The 27407-nt window shown below is 42.6% G+C and overlaps 1 protein-coding gene across 3 annotated transcripts; it reads right to left on the minus strand.

The window, feature by feature from the left end:
- Positions 1–1241: 1241 nt before the first annotated feature.
- Positions 1242–26966, minus strand: CTTN (cortactin). Of its 3 annotated transcripts, XM_061343671.1 has the most exons (15): positions 26808–26966; positions 23735–23818; positions 23231–23304; positions 21677–21806; positions 18586–18696; positions 18134–18188; positions 15959–16069; positions 14696–14806; positions 12950–13005; positions 11815–11884; positions 11443–11591; positions 4774–4863; positions 4501–4684; positions 3520–3591; positions 1242–2941 (listed from the first exon to the last, which is right to left on the minus strand). In XM_061343671.1, exons 2-15 carry the CDS (start codon positions 23816–23818, stop codon positions 2805–2807), a joined length of 1434 nt encoding a protein of 477 aa, XP_061199655.1. In that variant the 5' UTR covers positions 26808–26966; the 3' UTR covers positions 1242–2804. The 3 variants fall into 3 exon arrangements, with proteins under 3 accessions (XP_061199655.1, XP_061199653.1, XP_061199654.1); XM_061343669.1 differs by lacking the exon at positions 14696–14806; XM_061343670.1 differs by lacking the exons at positions 14696–14806; positions 15959–16069.
- Between the last annotated feature and the right edge of the window lie 441 nt (positions 26967–27407).

Consider the following 27407-nt stretch of genomic DNA (forward strand, 5'->3'; position numbering starts at 1 on the left):
TTGCACTGGTATTTTCCAGCAGCAAGTGTATAGATACCTTGAGCAAGTACTGCTGCTGAGTAAAAGTGATCTTAAAGTTTTAAGACTTGACTGCCTCTTCCTAGTAGCAACTGCACAGTCTTACTGCTGCCTAAGTATACTTGAGCAGATATTAAAACAGGCTCGTACAGAACATCTTGGGGCACTGTGATAGTGGAATTAGTACTTTAGAGATTAAACCTTCTCCATTACATGAAGCAAGTAAGTTCACACATGGAGCTGCTGCTTCTTCCCCTTTGAGCTTTTCCCTCCCTGCTGGAAGCTTGTTTCTTGCCTGCTGGGCCAGACCTCACAGCCATACCCCACACACCTTCACCCAATGCACATCCAAAGGCCCTTGGATGGCACCATCCAGACACCAGGGAGGGCCCAGGGGCTGCTGCCTCCACCACCACTGTGCTCATCACCCACACTGACCCCTTCAGATCTGCCTTTAGCAGCACAGAGCTTTCATAACCCCACACTCCACCCCTCCCTGTACCTGCACAGCTCCTTCTCTCGTGGTGTGCTTATCTGCTAAGGCAACGTCTGTGTCGCTGTATTTTAGGAGTGATGGTGGTGAGCTCTGAAGCTTTGCATTGCCTGTTGATGTAGCAGCATCAAAGAATAATTAGAAGGATGTTAGGATTTTCTTCCTTAGTATTTCCAGCAGCACATGGTCAAGTCTCAGCTGGGTCAGGATTAGACACTGTAGAATCTGGGCTTGGGGCACCTTCCTGCAGCCAAGGCTCACAGGAGCAAAGCTTTGACCTGAGGATCCCTGTCATGACTAAGAGCAGAACAGCTTTAAAATGATGTCAAAGCTTATTTGACTGTAGCTGATGGCTGTTTCCAAGAGCACTCAATGCCCTGCAGCCATCAGTATTCCCAGAAGCCAAGAGCAACTCTTTCCCTGAAACCACAGCTCACCTCTGTTGTAGCCAAACTGAAAGGCAATAAAAGACAAAATTCTGCTCTAAATATTTCCACATGGGAGTAGGAGCAAAAGGCAACGGCAGTTTGTTTCTCAGGAAGGGAAGTACTTGGAAGGCAGTAGCAGCTAGGAATAGAGGTGCCCTTCACGCCAGCACCAAGAACCCTGCAGCAGCTTTCCGTAGGCAGTGTGGATGCAGGCTGGTCCCAGGTAAGCTTGAGACAAGATGGAACCATCTGTAACAAACAGACTGACAAAGCAGTTTAAAAATACCGAAATATCCCATGCAAATGGTTCCAAAAGTTTATTGAATATTTAATTTACAAAAATCATATCCCTATGAGGTGTTCTAGGCAAAATTGGCTAAAATAAACTGCATAGAAAACCCAACCCTATAGTAATGCAAATACAACATGGAAATGAGACCATGAGAAGGAAGAGAAATATAGAATCATGACACACACATGACATTCATTGAGGATTGTCCCAACCACCCAAGAATTGGTTCAATGCGATGCCTTCTCCCTAGTTACATTATACATCTGACCATTTTACACAGGACTTCTATATTCCCTTGGTCCAAATCTTTGTATTCTTTCTTAGTTACTGCACCAGTTCTGCCATTCCCATTTGGACCAGAAGGTGGAAACAGACAGTACGTACACTGAACACGTGCGCTATTAGATGCAACTTGCTATCTTTGGTAGGGACCCTAAATCTGCAGTGAAGTCACCTTCTAGAAGGACAAGTTTCAGTTTTGGCAAAGAACAGGTTTAGTGCTGTTACTCAGTAGAACACTACAGGAAGTTTGTGTTGACCACAGGAAAAGTGCAGTTGGTCTTGTAAGGTTTAATTTATATGGGGTTTAAACCTAATCATTTGTATTAACATTCCTTGACTCAAATATGGTTGCATAAAAAGTTATTACTGCACAGCAGGCTACTGCCTGTAAGGGCAAAGGATGTACTGCATGCAGCAATTGCATCCTGCCCTTTTCCCCTGCTTAAAGCAACAAGTCTGCTCCTGCAGGTGGTCACAGATTTGGATGCCAGTTTCCCTTGCTGAGTGTCTCAGCACTTGTACAGGAGCTTCTCCTGGGAAAGAGGAGGGTGAAACCAAAACACAAAGTAAAGGAATTTGGGATAATCAGTGCTAGAGTGGTTGCAGCCCTCCTCTGGGATCACATGAACAGAAGGAGCAGGAGCAGGAAAACACTTAATAATAAAAATCAATGTAAAAGCCAAGGAGCTTCACTTTAAGAGAAGGAAAAAGTAACCAGACTGTTTCCTTCCTAACATTAATATTCCATAAATATTGGACAGGTTTTGATTAACTGCCAGTAGCTGCAAATTTCAAGCATTCTCTTTGCTTTGTCAAGCACTATCTGGAAAAGAAATGAAAACAATATGCACCTCCTCAGTCCTCCCCACTCCCCCACAGTGGGAAATGCAAATAACCTGCATAGCCATGATCTCCTTAGCTGAAAACATTTAGTGGAAGACTAACTAGACTTAAACACTAAGTAAATCTGCTCACTTATGAGTAAAACATGCACTATTACAACAGACAGCTAGTTGTCCTCCAAAGGCTTTTTTATGACAATTGCTGATTTGGCAGAGAGATGTTCTCCAAATGCATGAAAATCATTTTTCGAGCCTTAGTGAAGAACATGGTAGTTACAATATATTAGCGATTTCTGTGGCATAAACATCTTAAAAAGCATCAGCAAAGTATTAAATATAAAAGCAGTATGTATATACCCCTCCATCCTCAGAAAAGCATCATGATTTGTAGTGTAGTAAGTCAGATTTATTGACTGGGGAATTAAGGCATAACCAGGAGACAGGAGGCTTCATTGTCTCAGCTCCACATAGTTGGCAGGGAACAACCCATAGCGGCCTTTGCAGACCCCCCTCCACCAGCCATCATCGATCATTTCTATGTTGGTGATGATGTCATCTGGGTCAAAGGAGATCTCGTCATCACCCGCTGCAGAGGGAGTGGAAGAGGCTCAGTATTCACACGGGGCAGTTCACCTACCACCAATCACACCACAGACACCCCTCGCCTTCCCCTCTCCCATCAGGCCGCCAGGCAGTGGCTGTCAGCAAAGACGCTCCCCCATCCTCTGGCAGGATGGTTCTTACCTACTGCATTTTAAGTGCATTTCTAACTTGGAGCAACAATTCCCCCCTAACACACTGAAAATCACTTCATGGTCTTGATCTCTCCTCAGAACCAATCAGTCACGATTTGCAGCACCCCTGTCTGCCCAGGGTTTAACGAGTGCTAACAGTTGGTTAAAAGAGCTTTTGAGAACTCCCACTCTCTCAGACACAGTGGTTAGTAGCTTTCAGAAGCAGCTCAGTGCTATTGCTCAATCCCTAAATCTTCACAGTTTTATCTCATACATTACTACAAGAGGTGACAAGCTGAGGGTTGGAACTGGATGATCTTCAAGTCCTCTCCAACCCCAACTCTTCTATGATTGGCAAAGGAAAAATCCAGACTTATCTGTGCAGAACAAAGTTTTCAAAGGGAAGGTTAAAACCAAGAGCTTTGCTTACCAGCTTGATAATCGTAAAGGGCTATGGCTGTAATCCCAAGTTCATTTTCGTATTCATCATAAGCATTTTCTTCTAGAAAGAGAGAGATAGGAGAAAAATCAACAGCATGAAGTGCACTACCTGTCACCTGGAGTTCTTTCCTGTGGTGCTCCTCCTTTAATTCTACTGCCAACCCCCATAGGAAGGAGGGAACAAATGATGCAGGTTTGAAACGTGCTGATGCTCCTTCTGAAATGGATTTTTTCCCTAAATCACCCACAATTAAAGCCTGAAGGAAGCATTCACAAGTAGGCATTCAATAGGGTATAAAATAGACATGATCAGCCTTATAACACTTTTGTAAGTGTGACAGGACAGCCACTGAGCTCAAGATCAAGAGTAAGAGACTATTTAATACCAGTTAAGTCTGCATGGAGCAGGGGAGAAAGGGGCCTGTTTAAAATTCGCAGGTTTTGGTACAGAGGAAGCAGATTCATTCTTCACACCTCGTTTGGTAGAAGAAGAGGTGAGAAAAACAGGAATTTGAAAGAACCTTTATTCTTGCAGTTTCAGTTAGTTTTGGACATCCTCACTCCATTAAAGGCACAGCGCACATCACTTCCATTTCAGAGTCCAGGAAGCACTGACAGTGTTGTGCTTGGCAGGGCAGCGCACATTTTCTCTCTGTGCTTTCTACACAAGCTGAGCTGTGTTGCACAGGGGCGCAGTGGTAACCACTTCTGAAGTTCTTTTTGAACTGATACCCTAGGGAGCACCAGAATTACTGCACCATCATCTCCCAAGTTAAGTAACTTTAACCTTGCTCCAGCTGCACCTTCGTTTCCTAATTAAAGTTTGCTGGTGAAGAATCTAAGAAGTCTCATCAGACTGAGACTTCAGAGAACTAGGACAGTGTCCTGTCAGCACAATGATTCATTAAGTCATTGCACATGGGAGTAATCTTTATCTTATGAGGTTTAATATCAGAAATAGACACTCTACCTGCTTGGTAATGCTCTCCTGCCCCTGCCACTTCATAGACAGTCTCTGGTTCGTATTCTGCCTCTCGCTGACTCACAGCTTCCTGGTAGTCTGACTCTGCAGCTTTGTAGCTGGGCTCTGGTTCACGTGCAGCTGAATACGCGGTGCTGTTGTAGGCAGGCTCTGCTTCATAGGAAACTGCGTCCTGCAGAAGTACAGGTGAGGTCTGTCAAGGGTGTGTAAACAGGTTCCTACGCTTAGGATCAAAAAGCAGGTACTGGAAGTGATTCTAACCTCATAGACTGGGCTTGAGGGTGCCTTCTGCTCAGCTGGCTGCGTGGCAGGAGATGGTGGTGGAGTTTGTTTTTTGGCTTTAGCTTGTTCCTAATTGAAGAGAAAGAAAATCTTCATTGCAGTTGATGTCATGACTCTGAAGAAGAAACAAGCCTCCAGTAAGGAAGATGACAGCCAGCCTATGCTGCAATAAACTGATGCAAACAGGCAGCAAAGAGGGCTGCACTGGCTGGACCATTGGATCTGCCTGAAGGTTCAGTGTTGCTGGACAGTAAAGCCTCAGAAATACAGCAAAGAAGAGAAAGAAGTGCAGAAACAAACCGTGTGCAGTATGTACACGTGAGCATGTTTAAAAATGCTCTGAGGCACATTTCCATAGGAGCTGAATGGTTTCTGTGTCCAACAGATTCATTCTGTTCATTCTGCTAGGCCTCATGTTCCATTTTAGCCTAAGTTTAGAGAACTTGAAGCCCACGTGTTCTGATTGTACAACTGATCTATTATCTTTGATGAGAAACGACCCTGCAAGCTCTTGCAGGTCTGCAAAACCTCTCCAAGGCAAAAGACTGAACAGCTCAGACAAACCTAGGTCCTAAATACTGACAATGAGGGATTCAAATGTTCAGAAGAGCTCTATGCTGTAGAAATAAACCCAGTATTGCTACTGTATTCTGTAACATGGATCTGAATCAAGTGTTCTCTGGCACTCAGGCTGTGTGTGCTGTGGCATCCCACCTGTGAATCAAAGGGCACATCCACAATCAGCATTAGAAAGCCAGGATCCCATAGCACAAGAAGTGCAACACTGCTTGCATGACTTTGAAGACTTTAAAAAGAATCAGCTATTTTCTTTTGCCTTTCTTTCTTTACCATAGGGGATAAGAAAAACGGGCCTAAGTTTCTTCTTTATTGTAGTAAAAGAAGAGAGAATACGTTATGAGAGACTGTGCACGTCAGTTGTTTCGGTCCGTCAAGCTGTAACTCCCCAAAGGACTCTCAGGATAAACAGTGGTCCAGGGATGAAGGCATAGCAATCTCCTACAAAACATTTCTTCCTTCCCTCTGTTTGGCACAGCTCAGGAGAAACACAACAAAGAAAGAAAGCAAAGTGGGTCTTGAGAACAGAGCCAGCTTTGAAGACAATTCAAAAGCCCAGTGCTGTCCTTCCTGGAAACAGTCAGTCCGGATGCAAGCAGTGCTCCCCCCACTTTCAACTCCTGTGCTACCGCACAAAAAGCACCAGCAACGTGTTTCTTAGAAGTCAAATCTGAGTTTGGGGACAAACTAAATAGCAATAATCCATTAACAGTGTCAAACATGGCAACAGCTCGAGTAATTTGTCCTAGGAAATGGGTCTCTGAAATCCAGACTACAGCCTAGGACAGGCACAGAGTAACTGCCCTAAAACATTTAAACTGCATGGTCCCCCCTTCAGGCTGGGTTTCTTCCTCGCTGAAATGCTCCATGGGAATGAGCATCCTGCTTTGTTCTCTAAGGTAGCAGAGGCCGGCTAAATCATGTCAGTTCAAACCAGCAGCTAAAGAGCTCCCTGAACACCATTTGACTGTGTGGTATATGTGAAAAGCAAGAGAAAAAGGATCACCAGTAAACAGGGCTCTTGAAGGAACGCAGCCCATATGTACTTTCCCATTGTGGGAGCATGTATGCCCACACACTTTTGTGAAGTAAGAAAGCTTTCTGCTTCTACAAGGAAGTTCACTTGAGTCAAAGTCCATCCCCACCCTTTACAGTAACTGTGGACAGTGTGGCTTACATCCCTCCTCTTTTCCTGCTCAGCCTGTGAGTGAGGGCACTGCAGCCAGTGCCATTTTAGTTTCCCTTTAAACTCATTCTCCCTCCCTCCCTGCAGTATCACACAATTAAGCATGGAGATGCTCAGGCTGGAAGAACATTAATCATCTGGTTATGGTGGAATTTAAATACCAGTTTGGGAGGAAATATCGATGTGTCCAGGCAACAGAGTTTGATGAAGCACAAGAAAAAAATCAAGCATAATGGTGTGAATTTAACCCACACTTACAGCAAAAATAACAGTAAAGAAACTAAGTCATTTCTGAGACAGAACTGGGGGGGGAAGACAACAGTTCAATGACTCATGAGAACCTGTGTTACTACATTTAAACCCTTCTGGAAAACTGTTTCCTCAACAAGAGGAAAGCTCAATGAAAAGATGAAGTGGGTAAAAAAAAAGCCTAAATTCACCCAAAATGAATGGCAAGACTGCTAATGGAGAAGGTGAACCTCTTCCTCCACTCAGCCAAGACTACAAACCCATGCAATGGAAGGGAATGCTAAGCAGAAAGCCTGGTTACTTACAGTACCAAAATGGCCAGGCCACGCTGGGACAAGGAGAGCCAAGAGGATGATGCACTGGCACATAGCTGCTACTCCTTGTGAAAACACAACTGTGGTGCAATGAAATCACACAGTATTACAGAATATACTGATAGCCCTACTTGTCAAGACATAAAAAGCATGCCCTGAAGACATGGCCATCACACGAAGTACCTCTTGTACTTGTAGCAAAGGTACAGTAGAGCAAAAAAAAGCCAAGAAGTACTGAAAAGATCGGTCTGAGGTATCAGAGTTGCCACCTGCCCTAGGAAAGAGACACTTCCATCATGCAGCAGCCAAGAGGTGAAACACTGAGTTAAGACAGAGTATCCTGCAACAAGAGAACTCGTACCACCTGAGACTCGATAATGAGTCCAGTTCTCTACTTCAGAACACTCACCGTAAGACCCAGGTGTTCAAGGATGGACTGGTTACAGGGACTGGCCTTTTGCAGAATTCCCCCAGAAGCAACCAAATCAAAGCAAGGAAGTAACAGTCCTTGGCTGAGAAATGCTGCCTTATCAACTACCATCAGCATCCTTCAGGTGACCTGAGAAGCTTCAGAAAGGCTGAGAAGTCCTAAAGACACCACACACTTGTAAGAACAAAGCAGAAGTAGTGATGCTGGAATGGAGTTACTGCCAGGTGCAAATACAAACCTCAGAGAAAATAAATGCAAGAGCAGAGTGAATGCTGAGAAAGCCCATCTTCCCTTGGGCCTGATATTTGTTAGCAAGTCTCAGAAGTAACTGGAAGCAAGAGCAAGAAAGGGATCTCCTGGGTGCAGAACAGCCTTATTAACAATGCAGTACTTGTGATATCCATCAGCCCATATCATGGTTCTTCCTTATTTGGAGACCTGTAAAAGTATCTGCTAAATTAAATCCTGCTAAGATAATAGTGCTGTTTGCTGTAAGTCACAAGTCTTAATGTTATCCACACCCAATGTGCTGACGGAAGAAAATGAGTGTTAAGATGAGGGAGATCTCCTGAAGGAGTGGATCTGCACTTTCAAGAGCAATGTACACCTCAAGGTTGGCTCCAGGTTGTGTCCAAAAAGAGTTATTTGTTCCCATTTTTCATCACCCCATAGGACAGCCCCCAGAGCTGAGGGACTACAGCTCTTTCAATAGTGTTGCAGTCTTGGTGTCAAGGACAAGGGCTGGAGAGGATGAGTGAAACATCACTTTGTTAGGGCAGCAGCTAGGTGCCAGACCTAGATACTGGCAATGTGTTAAGCCTAAACATACTGAAACATGCTGGGAACAGTGGACAGTAGTTCAGGAGCAGAGACAGCCTGGCAACAGCTAGAGGAGTTATGGGGCTACCAGCTGAAGAGCTACACCAGAAGAAGGTGGTGACACACACTGATAGCATTTTGCTGTGGCTCTCAGTGAGCAAGTGGTGAAGCATTCGACTGTTCTCATCTGAAAAGCTCGCAGAGCAACTGCACAGACTGGATGCAGTCCAGCTTTACTGCTCTGAGGAGTGGGGAACCAAGAGATTCTCCTCAAAGCAAAGGATCAGCTTTTCTCTGTGTGCTGGAGGATGGTGCCAATGCTGAGAATGACACAGGGCAGTCCCAAGTTCACTAAGGCTCAGAGTGGCACCCCCAAGCAGGCTTGATGACCTTATCCAATAGAAAAGACTGAATTCTTAACTTCAGCTCTCTCCTCCTCTCCTAGCTTTAAGATGCTCTGTTAAAGGTGCAACAGGACAGTAACGAAACCCAATAGTTAGGGTAAGGTATTAAACCAAGTCCACAGGGATGAAAGGCAGCATTAGAAGAAATTACTGATATACAAAGATGAACTCCCATTCATCTTGTGATATATGCATGCAGTGAGCATATGGCTTCAAGATGTACGGTGTGAGCATAAGGCAAAAGAGGTGATAAGCTGAAAGAAAAAAAAAAACCAAAGCAGCTGTCACTTTAGATGGAGACTGGATTTATCCTATAAAGCTAGAATGTCCCAGATAAGTTTCAGATCAGAGCTAGGTTACCACAATCCTATCATGCATTTAGTTCTTCCTACTTGTAAAACAAACTATTTACATAAAGTCTGAACTTGTGATGGATTAGACCATACTGATGGAATGGGATGAGCACCAGAACCTTGACATTCTGTAGCAGCATCCCACTACGAGGAAGTATCTGCCACATCTGAGAAACCAGTCATTGGGTCTGTCCCATTTGTTGTCAGGCAAAGGACCAAACAGATCTGAGAAACCATCTGACAGTCTTTTCTGGATTCCAGACGTCTTATGGAGGATGTTGAGACAAATTCATATGCAAAAAGACGTATTAGTGGGGCCTGCAGTAGGTGGGCTACACTGGGTCTAATAATGAAAGATACTTTAGGTGGAAAATAAAAACAAAGGAGGAAAAAGAGAGAGATAAGAAAGAAGGAAATGGGAAAGCTCCCCCATAGCTAGCCAGGAAGAGCAATGACAAGAGTCCCAGACAAGCACTCTCCTCTGGAAGAGTCTCTTCAGCATAGCAAGTGGCAATAAAGATGTTGATGAGGCTCACCACTTTTCCTGTGCATCTCCTTGAATACTATGTGCTTTCAATAAGGACCTGCTCGATCTCCCTACTGGTTATTCCTGCTTGGAACACTAGCAGCACTAGTTCTAGCATCCTACTTAGGTATCAAGTGTTTTATACTCTCAATGCACATGTATGGCTAAGTAGTATTTATTCAGAATTTAAAGGATTGTCTTCTTTTGTGTGCTATGCTTACTCTTCTCTAGTGTAAACAAATATATGTAAAACAAGAAGAGAAGAAGGAGGTGATCCTGCCCCTTACTCTGCTCTTGGAGTATTGCGTGCAGTTCTGGTGTCCTCAACATAAAAAGGACATGGAACTGTTGGAACAAGTCCAGAGGAGGCCATGAGGATGGTCAGGGGACTGGAGCACCTCCTGTATGAAGACAGGCTGAGAAAGTTGGGGCTGTTCAGCCTGGAGAAGAGAAGCCTGTGTGGAGACCTCACAGCAGCCTTCCAGTATCTGAAGGGGGCCTGTAGGGATGCTGGGGAGGGACTCTTCATTAGGGACTGTAGTGATAGGACAAGGGGTGATGGGTTCAAACTTAAACAGGGGAAGTTTAGCTTGGACATAAGGAGGAAATTCTTTCCTGTTAGGGTGGTGAGGCACTGGAATGGGTTGCCCAGGGAGGCTGTGAATGCTCCACCCCTGGCAGTGTTCAAGGCCAGGTTGGACAGAGCCTTGGGTGACATGGTTTAGTGTGAGGTGTCCCTGCCCATGGCAGGGGAGTTCGAACTGGATGGTCTTAAGATCCTTTCCAACCCTAACTATTCTATGAACTATTCTATGAAGGGGAAAAGAGGGACTACTCTTAATGCCAGCATCAGTTGCTTCCCATTCCTTGCCATATCAGTGTTTACCAGTATAAGGCAGTGAGATCAGAGTAACAGCAAGGGAAACTGCTACAGCAGCTGTGGACAAACACTGCTGCAGCAGCTTGTGTGAAAGGTCACACAGCTGCAGAGAGAGGCCTTCAGGATTACTGATAAGGCACCTCAGGCATTGTGTAACAAAAGAAATGAACAAGACACTACGGGTGAGTTACAAGACACAAGAGTCCTCCCATCTCAGCAGCGGAGTTCCACCAAATATGAAAGTCCTATAAAGCAGCTAAGATGTAGGTTCTGACTAAGCATTTCCTGCAATTATTTTTCTTCTGAATAACACAAAAATCACAAAGCTTTTAACCATGCCAATGCTGAACTAAGATTCTTAATTCCCAAACTAAGATTCAGTTAACATTTGGAAGGTTATTTCCCCTATCTCATGGGCACGTGCTATACCAGTGGGTGATACCACCTCCATCTTCCACAATAATGGCTCCAAAAAACTAGCATTACCAATCAGAATCATGATATTAAACTACTTGAACAAGCACTCTTGTAGGACCACGTCTCTTCCCCTTATGAGCTCCTCTGTGCCCATGGGAATCTGGTACTCCCAAAAGGCACAGAAGGAAAAGGTCAGGCTGCAAATGCTAGTGGTCAAGATGAGCTTATGTATTTTGGGACAGGCCTAATAAAAACATATATATTAAGTGTTCCTCTATCACCCTGTCTGATGTCTGATACACACATGGTGCATGCTGATAGGTGGCTGGAGTTGCAAACAGGTAAAGCACAGGTACAAACACAGGAAAAACAAAGAACTTTAAGGTCTGGCTTGAAAAAGGAAAGTATCTTTCCTTAAAAGATTCTTTTTTCTCCCAACATTGCACTGAAACACACAAAACACGCTGTTCAACTGGGATCTGAATCCTACTGACCTCCAGTTTCCTTCGAGCCTCTTCCTGTTCTTGTTTTTCTCTGGCCATTCTTTGGGCTCTCTCAGCTTCTGCCTTCCTTCGGTCTTCCTGCTCTTTTTCCTTGGCTAGGTTTTCAAAGTTAGCTCGGATGCTGCTTGTTTTATTAGCAACTGTAACATTAAATGAAATTCCAATGTTAAGGTTCTGAGTAAAGGTAGCCTGGAATGAGCTTCTGGTACAAATTTCTGCTAGGATTGAACATGTTTCTGCTTTTCTACTCTCTGACCTCACAGCCCATTCGGGAAAGTCCTTTTATCCCTCTTCTATCCCAGTGATATTCCAGGTTTTTGAACATTATTACCTGCAAAAAAGGATTTAGGGCCACTGTCTTACCAGCTTCTACTGGCTTGGTCTTCTGATAAGTTGATGCTGGTTTCTCAATATCTTCAAAAGTTGCTGCATTCTATCAGTAAGGAGAGAAAGAGTACATTAAAACACACAAATTCATAGACATTCAGACAGCTTCAATCTGTGACATTTTACTGTGATACTGCCCCTGGTTTTGAGAGCATCAAAATAAAATCAGGAAGAATCAAAACTTGACAAATGGAATAATCCTTTCTGTAAATTGAACTACAGAAGAATTAATCTCCAGGGGCAGGTTTAAACATATTCAAATCCTATTAATTAGAAAACAAATGTAGCTTATGAACAGGTGACTCATCAAAACTAAAAATGAGTCAATGTCCTAAACATTTATTGTGTAGCTGTTGCTGTTCTAATCTACATTGGGCAGGATTTTCATGAAGGTAAAAGCATCCAGTCTCCTTAAAGAAGCAGATATTGTTAAAACAATATTGTATTTGAGAACAGTATCAAAACAGGAGGGCTTTTTAAATGAATGGTCTTGAGTCCTGAAGGCACAAATAAAAAGATCCTACAGACTGTCAAACTCTGCTACTTTCTCACTTTTAAATGTCCTACATAAAGCTGAGAGTCAATGTATTCAGTAGATAAATCTCAGTGAGGACTTTTTCATGGACAGGTAGAAGGGGAGTATCAGCTGCCCTTTTACTGTTACAGAATACTAAACTAAATTACCCTAAAGAGAAAGTTCCTGATAATCAAAGTGGGCAAAGTTGGTAGGTAAAAGACACCTATTTTAAGCAGTACACTAGAAGGATATCCTCAAGATATAAGGCATCAGCTACACGTTAGAAGACATGACTGAAATTGTGGAATTAATGGATTTTCTCATTATTGCATATAAATTCTACTATTCTTTCATTTCCATGCTTCCGTTTTCAATACTTATTTATATACACTACACCAATGTACACACAGACATGTGTGTAAACTGGCATCAGTGCTGTGTATATAAACTGGCTTTTTAAAGATTTAGAAAAGCACAGAACTCTACTCTTAGACTGGAGAAGTATCCAGAAATCGGGAGCTGAATCCTACAGATCTAACCAGACTATACTGTATCCCTACAGACTATTTGTCATGGCTCTTTTAAACAACTTACCTTATCCATCCGATCTTTCTGTACTCCATACTTCCCACCAAATCCTTTTGCATAATCTAAAATCAGGATAAAAGGGTTAGAGCAGGGACTTTGTTACCCCTCCCATCTTTCTGCCAAACGCAAATAGCCATTTCAAATGCAAATAAATAGCCATCTCAGCTGCATGCAAAGGTACAGTGACAGCCGCCAAAGAAAATGCAACCTGGTTTTAGATGCAGAAAGGATACACAAGAGCCTTCAGGTACACCAGCAGATGACAGATTGTGGGCCACATGCATTCTCTGAGTAAACATTAAGCTGAGGATTGATAAGGTATCAAGCAAGGAATAAGGGATGAGCCCTTCTAACGCATCACTTCTGTAACACAGCCTTTCACAGCACCAATTCTTAGCCCTCTGCAGTAACCATATAACCTAAGCGATTTTGCATTGCTCAAAGGAGCACTATCCAGTCTTCGGTGACCACAGAGGTGGTGTTTTTTTCTCTTTAACATGGTAAAATCTATGAATGACAGGCAAATACAATAAATTTCTCATTCTAGTGGATTTGGTTGTGATACCCAACTGATGGATGTTAAAAGTCATTGGTCATAACTCCTGTTCTAACATGGAAAGGGGCAATTCCACAAGACAGCATGAGCCTGCAGCAACTCACAACCACAGAAATGGTGTGCCCATGCTATTCTGTACCACCCTTGAGCTGCACACTCTTCTGCTCACTTGATGCTGACTCCAGCACTTGTTAAGATTCCACAATCAGTGGCATTAACAACAAAAACAAGTGCCCCAAAAACAGCTTTCTGCTCTTTGTAGTGAGTTAGTACTGAGAGAAACGTCTGATGAGCATCAGAAACAGCACAACAGAAGCAGAAAGAGTGAGCAGCTGGAAAAACACCTTCCTGGTGGTAGTGAGCTGTAGGAATGTGCCCTTAGACTCTGTAGATGCACAGGCTTTCCTATACATCCCTGAATATAATTACTCCTTCTCCTCTTAGCCCCAAAACCACTTGGGTCCGGCTATTTTAGCGCATGTACTTGTGCTCTGCTAAAGCACATCTGATGGTGTATTTGTGTCGCTATAGCACAGAAAAATCCTATCAGAATGAACAACCTCATTTTCTTCAGCTTGGTATGTATTTTCAGCCAGAATAAATGTACTAAACTTACATTTTCCTGATCCAGACTTCTCACTTTAAGATAACGGAAAACCAGGAATTCATGGTTTGTACCCCAACTATTTCACAATGAATAAAGAGAGCATGAATAAAGAGCATTTGCTCACCCAAGAAGCACAAACATTCCCTATTTCTTGTTTTAACGACTATATTCATTTTTAAATGATCTTGCCATAACTCATTGCTTGTTACTGGTTCCATCCATGGCCCTTAGCTGAGTATTTTTCCCCACCAATTTTTAAATGCAAAACTTCACATTTACTCTAAAACTGGTCAGTGTGATGCCATTAACATCATGATACTAATAATGTTATGATTGCATTGTATATACAGCTATTAAATAAATGCATATTATAGAGCTTTTAACTAAACATTGTCTATCTCTTTCCTGAAAACAGGCTTGCTTTATGCAACACTGTTAAGAGTGAAACAGAAGAACACTGCCAGATCATGTGGGAATAGAAGCGCAAGAAAGTGTCTGCACATTACTAGCACCAATCTACTCAGAGAACTATTTAAGACTGTGTAAGAAGTGGCTGCACTGTTAAGAGAGTAATAAGTGAAAACGGTGCCTTTTTGAGATTCATGCTTGGCTAGTTTCTCCTTGTAATCAAACCCCACAGCAGATGGGTCCTGCCTTTCTGTCTGTACACCAAATTTCCCTCCGAAGCCACTCTTATAGTCTGAAAAAGCCACATGACACTCAAAGTTTTTGCAGTATTTTCAATTACCAATCATTTTGAATGGTGAAAAAACCATCTCAATATACTTTTGTAAGAGGAAATTCAAAAGTTTCCATTTGAGATCAGGAAGAGGTCAACATGATTTATCAGACCCTAGCCAGAACACCATTCTGAAGTCACAGAATAAAGCACTTCACAATGTTCAGAGATACTGCATAATGCACTTGTATTTAATCAACTTACAAACACAAATACACACACATAATACGTTCATCAGAACGAAACATACAAAAGGATACAGGAGACTAAAATGTGTGGTTATCATCAGTGTGCTTAGTACTTGTACACTAGAGATCTGACTTTCAAAGAGATGTTAAGATAGGGTAGAGAGGCTATCCTCCAGATAGTCCTACACAGCACTGGTTAACAGAAGAGGAACAATCCTGCTTCTGCGCTGCTTGAGCTAAGAGTTACGACCATTCCCAAATGCTGCTTTAAGAAGAGCCATTATAATATATGGTATAAAATGAAGGCACAAAAAGGGAGGAGGCCTTCAAGTAATCCTCCTGGATAAATCTGAGGATCACTTTTAACTTCTTTAATTGAAAAACAAACCAATTAATTTTGTTTCTTTAAGTTAAGGGTGGTGATAGGCAGAGGGCTGGGGAGCAACTTCTGCTCTGGGTACCTTGCACTCCATAGGAATAGGTACCTCAACTGGCAATGAGAAAGGACAGCATTAGATATTAGATTACCCCTGCATAAAACCAGGGGTACATATAACAGAAACCAGAAAAGGAAGATTATTTGTGGAAAGTACAAAGAAATGGTTAGTGTGTGGTTTGAACAACTCAACTGAAAAAGTTAAAAACAATCCAGGCTACCTGCAAACTCATAAAGCTTCTCCAGTGAGAATTTATTACTAGAGTGATAAATCTGGAGAAGTCAGAGCTTCTGGGGACTCAGATGCATTAAATCGGCTTTGCAGACACCAGTACACCCAATACACAGCAACCATTCAAACACAGAAAAAGGAGACCCGTGTCAGCTACTGTGGCCAAAAATACCACAGGAGGAGGGTTCACACAGGGAAGAGAAATGTCAAAATGAGGGAAGTCAGAAAGAAAGGCAAGGAATTGTGAACTGATATACCTATCTGGGATTCGTGCAGCTGCACTTTCTCCTGGTGATCCCAGCCAAGTGCACATTTGTCTTGTCTGTCTGTCTGCACACCAAACTTGCCTCCAAACCCCTTTACATAATCTGTATGCATGAAGTTTCAGAAAACATTATTGCAGTTTATGACTGTAAAGAGTATTTCATAAAAAACAACACAGTAAAATGTTATGGGGTAAGTTGTCCTGTCATTAATGATAGTATCTTTCCCCCTTTCCCCTCCCTGCTACACACTGTCTCAGCAGAGGGGTAGGATACCCATTCAGTAACTCTGGGATCACGGAGCAAGGAAGCACCACAAATCCAGTGCAGGTTACAGCACACAGACTCAATAGTATTTAAAGATGTGAAGAGTCTGATGCACCTCCTACCTAAAGCGACATGTAGAGCACAGATACAGAAATAATGAAGGACTTGATACCTTCTCTGAATACCACAGACCTGTGCAATTACACATTTATTTCAGTAACATCCCTATAGACATGAAGTCCATTGGAAATGTGCTTGTGAAACACACAGGGACAGTTTACAATGCCTTCCTTTTCATTTAAGGGGAACAAAAATCTGCATAGACAAAGGGGAAACACACATTTACCACAAAAAAACCCCATCCTAACCAAAACATTTAACCCAAGTTTAAAAAGCTGCTTGATTTGAACTAGTTATTTTGAAATAAAATAATAAAAGATTTTGTGATTCATGTTTTGCCTTGATATTCAAAGGCAACAGCACTTTTTGTCCACTTTGTCCTTGTCAACACCATATTTAACACCAAAGCCCTTGGAATAATCTAGACATAAGAGTGAAGAATTTTCTTTGTAAGCGTTCAATAACAAAGCATTACCTTGAAAAACTGTGATAATCAGACCTGCTAACATTACACCCTGTATTAAATGAAGAACTGACATCCCCATTCAATCTTGGTTCCAGACACTTAAGTTATAAATACTTCAGAATTCTTTAACTCTTCAGGATGGAAAATAAAGCAGCATCATGTGGAGTTCAACTGCTGGGCAGTATCAGCAATTCTGCTATTTTGATTCCCTGATAAAATTCTTCAGACACTTAGAGCAAAGTGAACATCAAAACCAATGTCAGCAACAGCCTGGATGCTCCTAAACAAACACCCCCTTGTACTCTTTGGCATTTCTAGAGTGTAAATGCTTCTCTGAGATAAGAAAAGAGATAGTGAAAGTGTCACAATTTTTCAATGAAATGGTCAATTTTTGATCAGACCTGCCTGGAAACCTGAGTAGCAACACAATAATAACAACTCTGAATCTGATAAATGCTTCCAAAGTAAGAGCAGTTGGCTCATCACTTAAAAGCAGTCAAATCCTGTGGTTCAGGTTTCTTTTTTAGAAGTTCCAAGTTTTCAGCAACATCAATTTTATTCAGTGTTAACTTTCAGCAGGATATGAGGAGTTCAACAGATGTAAAAAATCCTAGTATTTTACAACACTGCCTTATCGTGACTGCCTACTACATTAGAGTATGAGCCCACTACTACATGTGCCTACTCGCCCTTCTGTGGCTCATGTTTTACCCTGTAATCAAACCCCACTGCACTCTTGTCCACTCTGTCAGCCTGTACTCCCTATTTTGCACCAAAACTACTTGAACAGTCTGCACTGAGAGTAAAAATGAGATTATGAAGCTTTTAATGGAACCATCACAGCAACTGAGGGGAAAAAAAGTTCTTTCAAAATGAAATATTGCTCTTTAGCACGCAAAATAAAGTTTAAACACAGAAAATAAGATGGGCAACAGCCCTATAGTTTATGATGGTTCCTCTTAAATCTACTCCTTATTTCCAACAGGGTGCAATACACTAAAGAACAACTCCCAGTATTCCTAAAATGATTATCACTTCCTTGATCCTCACTTGTAAAAGACAAATAAGACTCATGATGGCAATCATGATGATGCTATTTCCTTGTCTCAAAACCTCATCAGCTCAGGAAATAGCTCTGAAATTCAGTTTTTCATCTTGTTTTCCTCACAACCCCCTCAACATTTGATTCATTGAGAACACCACTAAACAACTGCCTCGCTAAACAAGGTCTTTTCCCAAACAGTAGAAGAGTAGAGATCTGTTCTACTATTTATAAAATACATGTGTCTACAGAGATGACCACCTCACCACTTTACCTCTTTGGGAGGCATGCTTCTCGGTTTTGCCCTGATATTCAAATCCAACAGCTGACTGGAAGAGAAATAAAATTGCATGACAAAGAGTTAGATACTAGTAGAAAAACTGCATGCACATCAGTGGACACAGCATAGGAAGCTCCTCTGTCTTTCCATACTGCTCTGACCTCCTTGATCAGGAGCATAAATACCTACTTCACTTCAGGCCATATTCATTTGTGTGATCATTTAGTAGATTTTCCTTTCAACTCATCTCAATTTCCCATTAGGGCCTTCTTCTATCTTGCTTTAAACAGTTATTTATCTCCATAAAAGTGTTAGTTTACTGCTAAACTTCAAATACAGCTGGAAGAACAGACCAGCATTTTAAGGTATTGGAATTTTTCAGTTGTACATATAAAATGAGAAACTTAACTACTGCGAGTATCTGTATATGAAATGGAATTTCTTACCTGGTCAACTCTGTCAGTTTGCACTCCAAACTTGCCACCAAACCCTTTCACCAAATCCACTTGGGAGCAATGCTTAGAAAGTTTGGCTTGATATTCGTGTCCAACAGCTGACTAAAAACAAATGGAAAGTTCAGAAACAGGCAGCAGTTCTACACAGTTCTGCATGGAAGAGAAAACACTGCACCATGTAACCTGAGGATAAGCTTTGTTATAAATACACATCACTGCCAGTGTTCTTGTCGAAACTAACTTCCGTGGAAATGGCCACTCTCTTGAGAGGTCTTTGAGACCATCACCATACTACCAATACAGCCCAGGCAATGAAGTGTCAAGAAACAGTCTGACAGCAGTGACTGTATTTCATAAAGACTGCTTTAAATTCTGCATTTTTACTTCAAAAGCACAGGAATGATAAACAAGAAAGATACAGACAGAATCCTGATGGTGTACGTGCAGAACCTGAAGTAAGGATTAGTCCCAGATAGTAGACTGTAACCAAATACAACTACAGCTAGGTTTTCCGCTGACATTCTTCTAAGGAAGGGCTCTGATCATACATCAAATTTAGGCATCTTCTCTGTATACGTTCTCCTCACTTGCAAAATGGCATCTCAGCATGAAGCAGTGCTTCCACGTAAAGGCAGAGCTCCCCATGCCAAAGGCATCCCAGCACCACAATCTTCAGTTTGAGCCTGTAGCTGGAACTCAAGCTGAACACAGCAAGTTAAGGCACAGTTCCATGGCACTGAGGCACTGTGACTGGTTTCAGGTTAAGACACAGGGATGTGTAATTACACACCTGCAAGTACATCCAGATAGCATTTGCTAGTGTTACTTTAATCTAGTGCTAGGACACCCTTCTAGATCCTGGGATTGATGCTAGAGCCAAGCACCTTGAGGGGTGCATAACATAGCAAAAATGCTTTTTCTTGTCCAGCGCCAAAACTGAGTTCTGGCCAGAGCAACTTGCACTTTGCCACTTTAACATTTGAGTCTCAAATGCATATTGTTACTGTCAGAGGCAGAAGAGAAGACTCTGTAACTTGCCACACACAGCTGTGATCAGGTGGAGAGGCTGCACCCTGTGACATTCACCTCTCATGACTCAACACCACCACCCACCCCATTCAAGGCAGTCAGCATCTGCAGCAGGGAGCCCTCCAAGCAGCTGCCCCAGGTTCTGACCTTTGAGGAGTGAGAAACCGTCTTCTACCAGCACCAGACAGCTGGACCAAGGTGAATTCATTTGAGGACAAAAGGTGTCTAGTAAGTAACTTGCTTTTTACAGTGTTTACAGGGAACATTCCCAGCACTCAGGAAAGCAAAACATTACCACACATAATGGGTGCAGTAATTACCAAGTAAGAGGACAAGGATAACAATAATAGGACACTAACTTAGCTTACAAGCAATATAAAAGCTCCTTTCTTCTCCTGACTGAAACAGTCATACTCTTGTTCATTTTGCAGGTATTCTGTAGCAGAATAACTGTTAAATGTCACAGAAAAGGATTCCGTTTCCCATTACATTTATGAAAGACACAAAGCTCTGAAAATTCTGGGGTTTATGTGACCTCTCTTTTGCTGTGTGAGTTGAGATGGGTGAGGTTTAAGCATGTTGTTTTCTTTACATGGTACCAGAACTTTGAATTTCATCAAATACCAACCATTACCACAAACTCCTTTTTAGAAAAGACATGGAAACTTTTTTTCTTAGAAATCTGTATTTCAGAGTAACCTGCCCTCAGCAGGTTACTGAGAATTCCTCAGCACAATACCATGCTACATTTTAACTCAGTTATGGAGGTCTGCCATACAGAATGATGTAACTGTTTAAGTCAGCACCAAGGTTTTGTCCTAAATAAAGCAAAAACCTGTACCATGACAATGCTGCAGTTACACTCACTCATTTAGGTGAGTCAAGCTTTAACACCAGCACACCTGCACAGAGGAACAGATACCTGTGAAGGAGAGATCTCAATGAGGTTTTAGAATTGCAGCTATAAGGAAGAAAGCTTTATTAAAATCGTAATTTATGAACATCTCCTGCCACCAGTGTCACTTAGGAGAGGGATAAAGTGCTGATGCTAGGAGCTACGCAGGACTAATGACTGAATGTGCTTAGCAAATCCTTTCCCAGATTCAAAGGTTAGGCTAGCCTGTTTCACTGAGAATTATACAGCAATGTACTCGGGAATATGGGAATTCAGCAAAAACTTAAAGCTGCCAAATTACTACAAACCCAGAAAGTAAATAAAGTAAGAAAATCAAATCATTCTTGCTCAGGAAACAGTTGGCTCTTATTTTAAGAGTACATGAAGGAAACCAGCCAGAAGTTGGTATGCCTGTCTAACTATCACATGGCTAATAGAATTAACTTAAGAATAATAATTTCTTCTGTTAATAGAGTGTAACTTCAACTGCCATCAAGTCCTCATGTAAAACATTATCATCAATGACTTTTTTTTAAATACAATGATTAGTTGTCACTGTTGACAGTTTACCACTGCTGCCCACCCTTTTCCTCATTCTCTGGCACAGAACTGAAACTAAACTGGATTTATTCATGCATTAAGTACTTTGTTAATTTAAAAATACACATTTAGAAACTTGAATCTTGGCTCCAGGGAAATCCACTCAGGACATAAGCACGCAGACTTGCTCTGAAGACAGAGCAAGCATCAAACAAAAATATGGGCCCCTTGTGCATCCCAGAACTTCTCATCATCCACATATGCCTAATCTGCCACCTGAAATACTTGTTCCTGATGCTTCAAGTGCTTTAGTTCAGTTTTTTATGTAAGAGCACCTTGATTTATCTGGGAAACAGAACACAATGGCCTGACAGTATTAGCTAGTAGTAGTTACAAGTGTCCTTGATAGAGCACTGCAAGAGTGCTGCTTCTGCCATCAAAATGAGCCACCACTGGATACAGCTTATGCCATGATCTCAGCTCCTGCATCTCTGGAACTAGCAAAATTGGAACCATTTTGCACCTTCACAAAGCTTACCTCACATATGTAGTTGTGCTGGCCACAAGTAAAGTGAAGCAAGACTTACAACATCATCCCAGGGAAGCATTCATACTTACTTTATCCATGCGATCTTGTTCAACACCAAATTTCCCTCCATAGCCATGGGAAGCTTTTGGTCCTGTTTCAAGCTCTTTCTCCTTGAGGTTCTGGTGTTCTTGGAATACATTCTCTCTCAGCTCATGAATACTTTAAAGACAGATAATTAAGCAGCAAGTTTTACTCTGAAAGTTTCAGAAGATAACTTCAGAAAGATGCAAAATAAAAAGATGATAAAAATACCATCTTAATTAAAGTTGGACAACTTGTATTTTTCAAGCTCTTCTTGCTTTATCAGTACACAAAACAGTTCATGATATTCTGAGCAACAGAATTTATTCTTAGAATCATAGAAAGGTTTGGATTGGAAAGGACCTTAAGATCATGCAGTTCCAACCCCCTTGCTATGCGCAGGGACACCTCACATTAGATAAGGTCACCTTTTTGGACAGTTTTTCTAGTGAAAAACATTGGGCTTAAGATTGAAGGGTATTTTCCTATTTGAACAACCAACTATTTTGAATTCCTGTGTGCCTGAAACATGTTTTCTTCTAATGTACTAATTCCAAGTTCTTTTCAACACTTTTTATTTAGATGGCAACTTTTCAGAATAGGTATCATCTCTTATCAGACAGTCCCTATGGTAACAGGACTCTGATTCTAACTAAGCATTCTGGACACAACTGTAATATAAAAGGATAGAAGGAGACATGCCCCTTCTCTTCCCCAAATGTTCCCTTGCAACATGCAGGAATTGAACTTACTGTAGCACAGGCTACATATGAGAAGAAGCCAAGGTAGCAAACTGCACCTTTAAACACTTCCCACTGGAGTTTAAAGCTTCCTCAGGTGGAATTCAGCCAGTAAGCATCCCCACTGCACTCCAAGTAGGGCGGAATAACATTGATCCCTGAAGTAACCCACTTAGTTCAGCCGCTTCCCCTTCGCAACACTGATGACATTTATTCTTCGCTTTATGCCATGAGGGTTGCTGCCCCAGAAATACACAAGCAAACCCAAAATGAACGTCACAACCACAGATTTCCTAAAACTGCTTTAAAGCTGAGCCTTAGACACTTCTCATAAGAAGCACAAGACTCAGAAGATGGATCATTTCTGTCTCACACAGCCTGCCCTGACGCACTCATTTGCTTCTCTGCCAGAGGGCTCAGTTTGTCACTCTGCCAGAATTTTTATGAGTTCGACAGCAGTTTTCTCAACAAAGCCTAAGAATTAAGGGACCAAATGTACCCTCAAAGTACCAAACTGGAGCTGCTCAGATCACCCAACAGAAACCTCTCTCCTGGCACTACTGACTCTGGCCCCAAACCAGGACAAAGAAGCAGAAAAAAATAACATTTCCAGTTACAAAGATTTAAGAGTCCCTACACCAAATTCCTGATCTTCATGTCAGATCTGAAGATACTGACACATCCGAAAGACCAGCAATCTGGCAAATAATCTTCTACAGAGAGTCTTGTTTAATTATGAAGATACAAGTAACTGAGAACAGGAGTTGATTAAAAGTCACCTGGGATTGTGACTATTAATAAATTGAAAAAGAGCTGCTTTACTTGATGTGCTCTTGATGGCCGGATCCTTTCACAGTTTTAGCCCCCCAGCGCTGTTCTTTCTCACTCACATCATTCTGCAAAAGACACACATAAAGAAGAGTTAAAACCCCAAAGACATCGCTAAGTTATCTGTGCTTGAGAGTTCACAACAAAAGCCTTCAGCAGTCAGAGGCATCAGAAGAGTCAGAAGAGGAGCTTCTCACTTCTCTTCTGCTGTAAGCCCCGCGCTTTGTTCCCTGCTGAAATGCACAGAGCAGACATTCAAGCCCCAAGAGGCTACTGCTTCTTGATGCAAACCTCTTCTGTAGAGACTCCCCTGCAGTACCCAGCCAAGACAAGGTAGTTTTAATAACCCACAAGCACAAAATGTTATTTTGTCTTTAGGCATATGTTCTTATTAGTTCATTTCGCTGAGATATATAGCCCCCACTCTGAAGAATTCCTCTTTAACACATCACATTACACACTTCTGCTGAATGAATCAGCAACATTCAAAAGCCATACCACGAAATCAGGATCCGTCTCCCAGTCATCAGTTCCGTCAACCTGGTTGATACAAACAGCGAGGCCTGCAGTAGCCTTCCACATCTGCAACACCATCAGAACAAGCTCTGTCACGCTCCAGTCACATGTCAACTCTGTTTACATTACGTATAAAGCTGATGGAGAGGCAAGCCAAACTTCTCAATGAAGGATGTTATTTAAACACACAAACAGAAGCTACATTTGCTGGGTCTCAAACTGGTTTGAAAACCCCTTTTCGTTTTCCTACTGCAAGAAGCTTAGGAGGAATCACCAACATGATTTCAAAGAGAACAAGGAAGTCTTTCCTTGCTTAAATTAACATTTATCTTCATTCACTGCACTGAAAGGTTCCTCTTCAAACAGCTCTCCAAACCAACATCCACTTCCAAAACCTGCTGCTAATTCTAGGCCCTATGCATATATATAAGGTGTAGGAATTGGCTTTTCCCCAGCCATTAGCAATGATAAGTATGATATTGTTCATTAGGCAGCATAGCCTACGTTATATTACATTATACCTACTCAACCTCATTGCATAATGAGTTCCAGCATCATGAAAGAAATCCAAAGACTGTGAGAATTTGCATGCAACCTAGACATTAGTCCACCTGCCTGGAACAACCAAGTTACTGTGCTTCTCAGATAACCCCTCATGAACACACATACTCAACCTCAGCATCTTGTCTGACTTTCAGGAGAAACAGAGGGCAAGAGCCAGAGCACTGACAGCAAGAAGCAAAACTCGTAACAAGGGAAGAAATAACATCTAGAAGCAATTCAACAGTTTTTACCGGGCTAATTAATAACACTGGACATCTCACTTGCTGGAAACCTTATCCTCTGTGAAGTATCAAGTTGGATGCTTTCAGTTAACGCTTTTGTGACCAGTGAGCAGAATAGATGACCTGCCAAGAGGTACTGCTGTTATTTTATGGCCTTTATTCTAGGTAAGCCAAAACAAATGAACTCTAAAAAGCTTTCTCTTCAGCCAGCTTTTCAGACACACGAGTTAGAGGAACGAATTATCTTTTCTCATTACTATTCCACTACAGTTCAGTTCTTTAACATACCATCATTCTGTCTGCTTACCCTTCTCTAATTAAAAAAGAGATTACTGTAGATTATTTCATTCATAACATATGGATAATTGAATAGGTAGAATGAAAACTCTCTTTCCAATGCATAGCTAATAATCCATGGGTAAAGTGCAGAGAGAAAAATAAACCAGCCTGACAGAATGTGCTGATGAGCCACTTGTAAAGGGCACTTGGGGACTGGTAACAAGAATGAGAACAACTGATAGTCAAACACCAAGGTAGCAAGTGAGAGTGGCCTGGAAGGCGGTTTTAAGAGTAGAGCAGATGATATCCTGATAAAGCAGTAGTACATTTCCCCTTATGTTTCTTCAGGTCTCCCATCTCCAAATTCCTATGGAAATTAAAGTATCAGCCTTTGTTATATTACTTAATACTCTGAAAACTTGCGAGATTGCAAGTTTGTAATACAAACCTTTAGAACACTGACATTTTACCATTCTCCTTAGAATATCCTGTCTAAAGCTTTCCCGTCATATCTCAGGCTCTCCTACCCTTTAGTTTGCCACATGGACTTCACTAAATCAAACCTCTCACAAAACTGAAGCGCTGGAGAGCAGAACCAAACCAGCTCAACAATGAAACTCAACATGGGGTGCAAGTTCTACCTCTGTAACCAAACCTAAGAGGGATGGTTTGTACCCTTCCCCCTGTGCTCCACCATACTGCACACTCTCCAATGCATTTAGAGATGGAATTCAGGTGACAAGATCTGAAGTGCAGGTGTGCATGGTTGCTCTGTATTTGGTGCAAAAGACAACCTGGTTTATGCATTTACCTGATTGTTTAAGTTTGCTTTACACGTTCAGCTGCATTCAAGCATTCAAAAGAACAAAAGCTACATCTTCTAGATCTAGAAATCTAGATTTCTTTGCTTCTCCCTCACACTCTCACAAACAATAAGGAAAAAAGGGTTTCAAATGCATACCCTTACAAAATCCAGAATCCAGTGCGTCTCTCCCTAAATTATGCACATGAACGCCAACATCTTTCCACACCTCAACTCTGCATTCTAATTACCAATGTTAATTACAAAAGGGAGCTAAGCAGCTTAGTAACAAGGAATCCCAGTCAAGACCTCTCCGATTGCTGGTAGGGAGCTAACAGGAATAAGCCTGGTTTCCGCAGCAGCTTGCTATTCCAGCATCTCTTTCAATGCAAAATGGGGAGAAATATGATCTCTTTATGAGTCACTGACTCACATGGTCATATTTCTGAAGGAAAACACTACGGTTCAAAGTCAGACTAAATATACGCTTTGAGTTCATCTGGCCAGCTCTGCCCCTCACCACTGTTATGACTAACCACCACCCTACCCAGCACCTTTAGCTCAGGAACTCCGCTCTTCCTCAGGGCCTACGACAAACTCCTGAAGGAACAAAGGGAAGTGCCAACGCTTTTAAGCCCAGACGCAGCATTACAGGCCAAGAGAAACCAGAACCAGCTTTAGGTCGATGCAAAGCCTCCATGGGGCACCTCGCAGTTATGCTGCACCCTTGGCTGCCATTCCCCTTGGACACTGAGGGACACTGCTTTCCTTTCCGAGGGCGCAACAACCTCAGACCCGACTTTCGCTGGCTATGGCATGGCTTACCCCCTCACCAAGCCCCCTAAGCCCCCCACAGACGGCTTTACCTTCTTTCAAGTGCGGGGGTTATCTCTGGGCAGCTTCATGGAGTTTAAAACAAAAGAAGCGCAGTCACATACCCCCGGCTCGGCCTTTCCTCCTCCGCCCGCCTCACGGCCCCTCACCTCCCCTCAGAACGGCCGGACCGCGCGCCCCCCCCCAACACCGACCCCACCCTGGCCGCCTCAGCCCTCGCCCTGGCCCAACGAAGCCTCCCCATCGCTCCGCACCGCCGGCACAAGGGGGGATGAGGGTACGGCCCGGGGTCTCCCCGCTCCAACGGCGGCCAAGCGAGCCGGGGACCCCCGCGGCCCATCCCCGCCGCGCTTACGCTGCCGCCCGCTGCCACCTCCTCCCGCGGCTGCTGGTGCCCTGGCTCCCCGCCGGTGCTTCCCAGGCTGGCGGCGGCTGCTGCTGGTGCTGCAATTTCCGCTTCTCCCGAGCTCCCACTTCCTCTTCCCGCACGGCGGGGCGGCTCCAGGTGGGATTGGGACCCGCCCCGGCGTCCATGTAACACCGCCCCGGCGGAGGACGAGGCTGTGGGACGGGCGGGGAGAGCGGCGGGAGCCGCAGGACGGCTGAGGGCCATGGATGGGAAAAGCGAGGAGATGAGAGGGGAATATATATAGAAATGCTTATAATATATATATTGTATATTTATAATGTATAATATCTATAATGTATCCTCTCCCTACGTTTTAAAAGCGCTACCCCATAAAAAAATGCACCGTCAGGACTCTAAAAGTGGCTACAGCAGATTGAGTACAGCTTGAAACGGGCTTTTTTGGCTCTCTCTTTTTAAATATTAATACTTACTTTTGCACCATCATTGCAACTGCGTCATCTTGAGGGATTTGGATCTGTCAGTGAACAAAAGATTCACATCTGACTGTTTCTGGGCTATCTAAATTAAACAGATGGTAAGAGAGAA

Source organism: Neopsephotus bourkii, unplaced genomic scaffold (assembly GCF_033783945.1).
Source record: "Neopsephotus bourkii isolate Nb327-2 ecotype Australia unplaced genomic scaffold, CSIRO-AGI_Nbou_v1 NB_1825, whole genome shotgun sequence".
Classification (NCBI taxonomy): Eukaryota; Metazoa; Chordata; class Aves; order Psittaciformes; family Psittacidae; genus Neopsephotus; species Neopsephotus bourkii.

Excerpts from the sequence above, each read along its gene's own strand:
- CTTN (XM_061343671.1), bottom strand. The coding sequence starts at position 23,818 with ATGTGGAAGGCTACTGCAGGCCTCGCTGTTTGTATCAACCAGGTTGAC. Across the intron at positions 11,592-11,814 it reads GACCAAGCCAGTAGAAGCTG|TTGCTAATAAAACAAGCAGC; the intron begins GTAAGACAGTGG and ends TTAATGTTACAG. Across the intron at positions 3,592-4,500 it reads AGGAGAGCATTACCAAGCAG|AAGAAAATGCTTATGATGAA; the intron begins GTAGAGTGTCTA and ends CTCTCTTTCTAG.